The following is a 9,907-nucleotide window of genomic DNA, read 5'->3' as shown; positions in this document are numbered from 1 at the left end:
TTGTCTAGCATAACCTAGAGTGAATATGCTTGGAAAAAAAAAATATCCAATATCTTTTAAGGTTGTAAGTATTTCTATCTTTGTTCTGGGCAACTTTAAATGTCCCTTATACTATCTTACCTTCCTACTGTATTTTACCAATAACCGTTAATAACAAATGACGTCAGCTTTTTTTTTTTTTTGTATAAAGCTTCTAGACAGACCTGTTAATGGAGGATGTGAAAAAAAAAACACGTGAGACATAATGTCTGACAGTTATTTTTAATTAAAAAAAAGACCTGTGGTAGTGTAGCATACAGCTTGCTATTATTCTTAATGTGATATGTAGAATCCTGGCTGTCGCAACAGTAAAGGTTTACACACCTAGAAAAAAAGGCTATGAAGGATATAGCTCCATATCACGTGATATTCTCTGCTGAATAAATTATGGCGGACTGGACTTCCTGCTTAACTAGATTTTTGGTTAAATGTTTTATGACTAGAAAGTTAAGAATGTTTTGGCAGCATTACCTGCTCTGACATAATAAGCTAATTTTAGTGTTATAGATACATTCAGCATTTTAGGTACAGTCCTACTATATTTACAGGGATTAGATTTACATTTCCAGAAGGTACTTTTTTTCCTGATCAGCAAAATTTGGCGAGTCAGCCAGAAAAGAATCATGCGCAGCTTCAAGGTCTTTGAGTATCTGGAAAAGCTGTGTGGTGCTGTCTTTTCTTGCATGTTCTATAAAAAAAAAATATATATATATATATTGATTATACTTTTAGAATTTTACAAAGATTTTTGAACAATGATATATCTATACTGTGCACATTTTTCTGCATTTAACTACAGGATGGTGTCAGTGTGCGAAATCTTCTCTTTTCTGGCTTGTGTTTCCAAAATTAGAAAATCAACTTCAGACTACATTCCCATCACCATTGTGTGATATGGCTCTGGTCCGCTCATTTTTGAACCGTATCAGTTTTATTTCCAAACTAAAGACTGTGGTAGACCATGGTTTTCATTCCGGCAACAAAAGCGCATACGGTCCAAAAATGAGCCAACAGAGTCACTATCTGACTCCATTAAAATGAATGGGATGCAGCATGGGTCTGACTGTTGTACGGCAGGGGCTGGTTTTTAACCCCTTAAGGACCCAGCCATTTTACACCTTAGGACCCGGCCATTTTTTGCACATCTGACCACTGTCACTTTAAACATTAATAAATCTGGGATGCTTTTAGTTATCATTCTGATTCCGAGATTTTTTTGTGTGACATATTCTACTTTAACATAGTGGTAACATTTTGTGGTATCTTGCATACTTTCTTGGTGAAAAATCCCAAAATTTTATGAAAAATTTGAAAATTTTGCATTTTTCTAACTTACAAGCTCTCTGCTTGTAAGGAAAATGGATATTCCAAATAATTTTTTTTATTCACATATACAATATGTCCACTTTATGTTTGCATCATAAAATTTACGTGTTTTTACTTTTGGAAGACACCACAGGGCTTCAAAGTTCAGCGGCAATTTTCAAATTTTTCACAAAATTTCCAAACTCACAATTTTTCAGGGACCAGTTCAGGTTTGAAGTGGATTTGAAGGGTCTTCATATTAGAAATACCCCACAAATGACCCCATTATAAAAACTGCACCCCCCAAAGTATTCAAAATGACATTCAGTCAGCGTTTTAACCCTTTAGGTGTTTCACAGGAATAGCAGCAAAGTGAAGGAGAAAATTCCCAATCTCCATTTTTTACACTTGCATGTTCTTGTAGACCCAATTTTAGAATTTTTACAAGGGGTAAAAGGAGAAAATGTATACTTATATTTGTAGCCCAATTTCTTTCGAGTAAGCACATACCTCATATGTCTATGTAAATTGTTCGGCAGGCGCAGTAGAGGGCTCAGAAGCGAAGGAGTGACAAGGGGATTTTGGAGAGTACGTTTTTTTTAAATGGTTTTTGGGGGGCATGTTGCATTTAGGAAGCCCTTATGGTGCCAGAACAGCAAAAAAAAAACACATGGCATACCATTTTGGAAACTAGACCCCTTGAGGTACGTAACAAGGAATAAAGTGAGCCTTAATACCCCACAGGGGTTTCACGACTTTTGCATATGTAAAAAAATATAAATAAAATTTCACTAAAATGTGTGTTTCCCCCCAAATTTCACATTTTTGCAAGGGTTAATAGCAGAAAATACCCCCAAAAAATTGTAACCCCATCTCTTCTGAGTATGAAGGTACCCCATAAGTTGACCTGAAGTGTACTACGGGTGAACTACAATGCTCAGAAGAGAAGGAGTCATATTTGGCTTTTTGAGAGCAAATTTTGCTCGGGGAGCATGTCGCATTTAGGAAGCCCATATGGTGCCAGGACAGCAAAAAAAAAAACCACATGGCCTACCATTTTGGAAACTAGACCCCTTGAGGAACGTAACAAGGCGTAAAGTGAGCATTTACCCCCTACTGGTGTCTGTCAGATCTTTGGAACAGTGGGCTGTACAAAATTTTTAATTTGCACAGCCCACTGTTCCAAAGATCTGTCAGACACCTGTGGGGTGTAAATTCTCACTGCACCCCTCATTACATTCCGTGAGGGGTGTAGTTTCCGAAATGGGGTCACATGTGGGGTTTTGTTTTTTTTGCGTTTGTCAAAACCGCTGTAACAATCAGCCACCCCTGTGCAAATCACCTCAAATGTACATGGCGCACTCTCCCTTCTGGGCCTTGTTGTGCGCCCCCAGAGCACTTTGCGCCCACATATGGGGTATCTCCGTAGTCGGGAGAAATTGCATTACAAATTTTGGGGGGCTTTTTCCCCTTTACCTCTTGTCAAAATGAAAAGTATAGGGCAACACCAGCATGTTAGTGTAAAAAAATTTATTTTTTTACACTAACATGCTGGTGTAGACCCCAACTTCACCTTTTCATAAGGGGTGAAAGGAGAAAAAGACCCCCAAAATTTGTTAGGCAATTTCTCCCGAGTACGGAGATACCCCATATGTGACCCTAAACTGTTGCCTTGAAATACGACAGGGCTCCGAAGTGAGAGCACCATGCGCATTTGAGGCCTGAATTAGGGATTTGCATAGGGGTGGACATAGGGGTATTCTACGCCAGTGATTCCCAAACAGGGTGCCTCCAGCTGTTGCAAAACTCCCAGCATTCTTGGACAGTCAACGGCTGTCCAGCAATACTGGGAGTTGTTGTTTTGCAACAGCTGGAGGCTCCATTTTGGAAAGAGTGGCGTACCAGACTGTTGCAAAACTACAACTCCCAGCATGCACAGTCTATCAGTGCATGCTGGTAGTTATAGTTTTGCAACAGCTGGAGGCACACGGGTTGGGAAACACTGAGTTAGGAAACAGGCAATGTTTCCCAACCAGTGTGCCTCCAGCTGTTGCAAAACCACAACTCCCAAACATTCTCAGGCATGCTGGGAGTAGTAGTTCGACAACATTTTTAGAGCCAGATGTTGCCGAACTACAACTCCCAGCATGCTTGGAGTTGTAGTTTTGCAACATCTGGAGGACTACAGTTTGCAGACCACTAACACAGTGGTTCCCAATCTGTGCCCTTCCAGATGTTGCAAAACTACAACTCCCAGTATGCCAAAACTGTCCAGGCATGCTGGGAGTTGTAGTTCTGCAACATCTGAAGGGCCAGATGTTACAGAACTACAACTCCCAGCATGCCTGGACAGTAAGGGCATGCTGAGGATGTGTAGTTTTGCAACATCTGGAAGGGCACAGTGGTCTCCAAACGCCAAGGGCTGTCTGGGCATGCTGGGAGTTGTAGTATACAGGGTCCCAATACAGCAATGCATGTCGCTTTACGGCGACGTGCATTGCTGTAAAGGGCCCGACCGCGGCTGAAGAGGAACTCACCTGTCACCGCCGCAGCCGTCTTCATCGCCGGGATCCGGGTCTTCAGGGACGAGGTAAGTACCGGGGACGGGCCCCAGCACTCCCCCGTCCCCCGCTGCGTCCTCCGGTCTTCCTCCCGTCCTCTCCGGACTTCAAGGGGCCGGGCAGGGCGGGAGGAAGTAACCCCCCCCCCTGCGATTGGTCGGTTAGTTAATCGCAGGGTATAGGAGGAGGTGGCCGGTTTGCCACCTCGCTCCTATTCTTTAGCATGGTCCTGGCTGTCTGTGACAGCCGGGATCATGCAAAATTACCGGGCGGTCGGGTCCCAGAGACCCGATCAGCCCGGTATCGCCGCAGATCGCAAGGGCGATTTCCCTTGCGATTTGCGGCGATCGCCGACATGGGGGGCCTACATGGCCCCCCTCGGCGTTTGCCCTGGATGCCTGCTGAAGCATTTACAGGTACGTACGGGGACGTCCTGGGTCCTTAAAGCCCAGGGTGCGGGGACGTCCCTGTACGTCCTGGGTCCTTAAGAGGTTAAAGGGTGCTCCGGTGGAAAACTTTTTTTTTTTTTTTTTTTTTAAATCAACTGGTGCCAGAAAGTTAAACAGATTTGTCAACTACTTCTATTAAAAATTCTTAATCCTTCCAGTACTTATTGGCAGGTGTATACTACAGAGGAAATTCTTTTCTTTTTGGATTTCTTTTCTGTCATGACCACATTATTCTCTGCTGACACCTCTGTCCATTTTAGAAATTTTCCAGAACAGGAGAGGTTTGCTATGGGGATTTTCTCCTGCTCTGCTCTGTACTGTGGTCATGACAGAAAAGAAATCCAAAATGAAAAGAATTTCCTCTGTAGTATACAGTAGCTGATAAATACGGGATTGATTAAGATTTTTAATAGAAGTAATTTACTAATCTGTTTAACTTTCTGGCACCAGTTGATTTAAAAAAAAAAAAAAAGTTTTCCACCAGAGTTCCCCTTTAAATATCCCCGCCAGACCCGCACTGTTTGCCATTCATTTAAATTAGCCGAACGGAGTCAGATAGTGGCTTTGGCCGGCTCATTTTTGCACCATATCAGGTTTTGTTGCCATGGTTTTAAGTAGGAAAAAAAACAACCTGATATGGTTCAAAAATGAGCTGACTGGAGTCACTATCTGACTCTGTTCAGCTCATTTAGATTAATAAGATGCAGCACAGGTCCAGTGGAAAAACAGCAGAGGCTGGTTTTTAAATGTGGATGCACCCTTATATTTATTAGTCAAGTTCCAAGGAGTTGGGGTAGTCTTAGAGGGGGGATATATAATTCTCTGCACCAGTGCCACCGGGACTGTTGTTTAGCGATACTAAAAGTGTACAGTGATTCCTTCCAGGACTGAGTTTGTGGATGCACTAAATCGTATTCGTAGGATGGCGGAATTAGTCTCTAATGTTAAGAATATTGTTGATGCTTTTACTACAGTTTGGTACCCCTGGGACACCTGAATTCCTTAGCTGGGTGTCTTAATTTGTCACTTTGCACCCTCACTTCCCCTTCCTGCCCATTCCCCATTGTCCCAGGGTCGTTGGTGTGTGTCCCCTGTCTGCGCGTCTATGTGTTGTGTGTTATTTTTGGACTGTCTTCTGTTTCCTGTCATCCTTCTCTTCTTCTTTCTCCTTTTTTTCTTCACTATTTCCTCATTTCCTTTTCACTAATGCCGCTCCATTGCAACGCTGCAGACGGGTTGTTCACTCAATATTTGGTTTCTCTTATGTTAGACCGTCATGTGTGTTACCTCTTTCAGCGGACCTGCGGGTTCTGTACTGAGCGGCTAGATATATACTTATGCCTTTGATTATTGCTTTCTTATTGTTACTGATTTCTTTTAATAAAAATAGATTTACCACGAAAAAAAACAGATCAATTTCTTCGTGCTGGTGCATATCCACAGACAGAATGCCATCAAAACACACTGAAAACAAACCTATGGGTAGGTGAGATTTGCTGCTGCTATCATCTTGTGTTAGTTCCAGGTACTTCTCCCTGCAGGTACAATATAAATGTATTTTATTATTATGCATATCACTAGGTAGATAAAGGTCTGTTCATATTACTGTCTTTTTATTGCTGCTGATCCAGGGATTTATTCTGGTTGTCATATTGGAGTCAGGAAGGAATTTCTTCTCTCATGGGGCAATTGGCAACAACCTCATGGGGGGTTTTGCCTTCCTCTAGATCAACACAGTTGGGTTTTAGGTTGAACGTGAAGGAATCTTGTCTTTTTTTTTTTTTATACTAAATAACTGTTAATTTAACTATTAAAGTGTACCTGTCATTTGCAAAAACTTTTAATATAATGTAAATAATACCATTATATGTATATTTGCAACATAGATTAGTAAAACATGTGTATATTTTGGGGTGAAAAAATGCTGTTTCTGCAGCAATTGCCTGTGTGTCTCTTTGAGGAGACCAAATACAGGAAGTGTGGAAGGACAAGTAGGGCTCTGTGCTTCCTGGCTTGTCAATCATCCTAATGCGTGATCCTGGAGTGTGTCACAGCATCACTGAACAGAGCCCTGCTTGTCCTCAGTGCACAGAACCCTGCTTGTCCTCAGTGTACAGAGCCCTGCTTGTCCTCAGTGCACAGAGCCCTGCTTGTCCTCAGTGTACAGATCCCTGCTTGTCCTCAGTCCACAGAGCCCTGCTTGTCCTCAGTGTACAGAGCCCTGCTTGTCCTCAGTGTACAGAGCCCTGCTTGTCCTCGGTGCACAGAGCCCTGCTTGTCCTCAGTGTACAGAGCCCTGCTTGTCCTCAGTGTACAGAGCCCTGCTTGTCCTCCGTGTACAGAGCCCTGCTTGTCCTCAGTGCACAGAGTCCTGCTTGTCCTCACTGCACAGAGCCCTGCTTGTCCTCACTGCACAGAGCCCTGCTTGTCCTCACTGCACAGAGCCCTGCTTGTCCTCACTGCACAGAGCCCTGCTTGTTCTCACTGCACAAAGCCCTGCTTGTCCTCAGTGCACAGAGCCCTGCTTGTCCTTAGTGCACAAAGCCCTGCTTGTCCTCAGTGTATAGAGCCCTGCTTGTCCTCAGTGCACAGAGCCCTGCTTGTCCTCAGTGCACAGAGCCCTTCTTGTCCCCAGTGCACAGAGCCCTGCTTGTCCTCAGTGTACAGAGCCCTGCTTGTCCCCAGTGTACAGAGCCCTGCTTGTCCTCAGTGCACAGAGCCCTGCTTGTCCTCAGTGTATAGAGCCCTGCTTGTCCTCAATGCACAGAGCCCTGCTTGTCCTCAGTGCACAGAGCCCTGCTTGTCCCCAGTGCACAGAGCCCTGCTTGTCCTCAGTGTACAGAGCCCTGCTTGTCCCCAGTGCACAGAGCCCTGCTTGTCCTCACTGCACAGAGCCCTGCTTGTCCTCACTGCACAAAGCCTTGATTGTCCTTAGTGCACAGCTCTGCTTGTCCACCCACACTTCCTATATTTTGTCTCCATGCAGAGACACACAGGCAATAGCTGCAGGGACAGCATTTTTTCAACCATGTATATTACAAATAAACATATAATGAATAAACATATAACATAAAAAGTTTTTGTCAATGACAGTGCCCATTTAAGTTAGCTGCATTCCAAAAGATTGTTAACATTTATTTTTGTTCTGCTTTTAGATAAAGGTACAACTCGCTTCATCAGAGACTAAAAAGCTGTAAATTGTGTATTGCCAAGATGTACTGAGGCTGCTTCTGTGGTTTGAAAGGAATTATTTTATTGTGAGTGTTTTTTTCATCTACAAAAGTTGTCTTCTTTTGGGCTTTCACAAGTCAAAGTCCAAGGTAAACAAGAAGAATTCCCCTTAACCCCTTTCCTCTGGGGCCATTTTTAATTTTTGCACTTTAGTTTTTTCCTCCTCACCTTCTAAAAAATCATAATACTTTAAATTTTCCACCTATAGACCCATATGAGGGCTTGTTTTTTGCACCACCAATATAATACCATTAATCATTTCACCACAAAATCTATGGCGAAACCAGAAAATAAATATTTGTGGGGCAAAATTGAAGAAAAAAAAAAACTGCCATTTTGTAAATTTTGGGGGCTTCTGATTCTACTCAGTGTACAAATGGCACCTTATCTTTATTCTATAGGTCCATATGGTTACAAGGATACCAAATTTATATACGGTAGGTTTTATTTTACTTAAAAATTATAACTACATGCACCAAAATTAGTATGTTTAAATTGTCATCTTCTGACCCCTATAACTTTTTTATTTTTCAGCATGCGGGGCAATATGAGGTCTCATTTTATGCTAGGGATGTTGGGGACCCACTCTAAATAGGTGGCCTTGACGTGGCGAGTGGGCTTTGTACTTTTTGATCAAAACGTATATACTAACAACCTGTTAGTTCTTGAAATTATGCTGAGAAGCAATTGGATCATTGTGCAAGATTGTAGATGTGCACCATGTCTGTTTTCTACTTGAGTACACATTAGTATGTTTAAAATTGTCATCTTCTGACTCCTATAACTTTTTTATTTTTCAGCATGCGGGGCAATATGAGGGCTAATTTTTTGCGCCGTGATCTAAAGTTTTTATTTGGTACCCTTTTTGTTTTGATGAGACTTTTTGATCGCTTTTTATACATTTTTTTAGGGTATACAAAGTGACCAAAAATACGCAATTTTGGACTTAGGAATTTTTTACGTGTACGCCATTGACCGTGTGGTTTAATTAACATTATATTTTTATAGTTCGGACATTTACACACGCGGCAACACTACATATGTTTATTTTTATTAACATATATTTTTTTTTAAATGGGAAAAGGGGGGTGATTCAAACTTTTATTCAGAAGGGGTTAAATCACATTTATTCACTTTTTTATTGTACTTTTTTGTTACAATTTTTTTAGCCAGCCCCCATAGGGGACTATTACATGCAATCCTTTGATTGCATACACCGAGCAATGCTATGCCATAGCATAGCATTGATCAGTGTAATCTGTGCTCAATTGCTCCAGCCTGGATCTCAGGATTGGAGCAATGAAACGCTGGTTGGACAGCGAGGAGCTAGGTAAGGCACCTCCAGCTGTCCTCTCAGCTGTTTGGGATGCCGAGATTTCACCGTGACGGTCCCGAACAGCTCACTGAGCTAACTGGCAACGGAAATCTCCCGTTTTAGCTCAACTTTGATCGCAGCGTCTAAAGGGTTAATAACGGACATCAGCTCGATTGGCGATGTCCGGTATTAGCCACGGGTCCTGGTTGCTGATAGCAGCCGGGACCCACTGGGTCCTGCTGAGCGCGCTTTATACAGTGGGAGCCCACAGTGGACATAAATATACATTCATTTGCGGGAAGGGTTTAAACAGAATGTGTCACCAATTAGGTTTAGTAAATAAAATCATATTTGAAAGCTAGAATTTATTTTTGTAATCAATTTTTTTACATTTAATTTACAGCTTTATTAATTAATAATATGACATGCATGGGGGCTGCCATTACTATAGCATCTGTGTAGTGTATAACTTTACAACACCTACACAGATGCTCTATCCACAGAAATATAAGAATTAAGCTCCTCTCTTATTCACATTATTCCTATAAGAATTAGGCTCCTCTTTTATTCACTTATGCTAGCAAAAGCTGTGCACTACGCATGTGCGATGTCACGCGCAGAACACAGCAAAAATCTAACAGGGCCTGACATCATTTTAGTGAAGTCCAGAAGCTGCAGCTCTGATCACAACCACCAGTTGTAGCTTCTGTAAACAGAAAAGAAGAGCCTGAGAATGTGTGGCCTGCACTTACAGCTGATGCAGCACATTCATTCCTCCTTCTGGAAGCGACATGCTGTCAGCAGTGAGCGGCAGACGAGAGGTGTGTAAAAAGGAGACATCAGGGAAACCGTGGTGGACAGGAGAGGGGAGAGCAAACAAGCAGCAGGAGACAGTGGGCATAAGACAGCAGAAACGGGGTTAGGGAGAAAGAGAGAGGAAGCACCAGGAGACAGCGGACAGAAGGAGACCGTGGCCAGAAGAAGACAAAGTGATAGCTGTCAGTGGT

At 42.5% G+C, this 9,907-nt stretch overlaps 1 protein-coding gene across 3 annotated transcripts in view; it reads right to left on the bottom strand.

Annotated features, from left to right (window-relative positions):
• Positions 1–225: 225 nt before the first annotated feature.
• The window catches only part of LOC130355929 (ras GTPase-activating protein 4-like), a 262,095-nt gene continuing 252,413 nt past the window's right edge, over positions 226–9,907 (bottom strand). For all 3 annotated transcript variants that reach the window (XM_056556793.1, XM_056556794.1, XM_056556795.1), the window contains exons 20-21: positions 5,831–5,889; positions 226–727 (exon numbers count right to left, since the gene is read on the bottom strand). In XM_056556793.1, the coding sequence (XP_056412768.1) occupies positions 597–727; positions 5,831–5,889 (190 nt within the window). In that variant the 3' untranslated portion in view covers positions 226–596. The remainder of the gene's footprint in view (positions 728–5,830; positions 5,890–9,907) is intronic.

Source organism: Hyla sarda, chromosome 2, assembly GCF_029499605.1.
Source record: "Hyla sarda isolate aHylSar1 chromosome 2, aHylSar1.hap1, whole genome shotgun sequence".
NCBI lineage: Eukaryota > Metazoa > Chordata > Amphibia > Anura > Hylidae > Hyla > Hyla sarda.
Note: the sequence above shows the minus strand (reverse complement) of the source record. Positions and strands in the feature narration are given on the sequence as shown.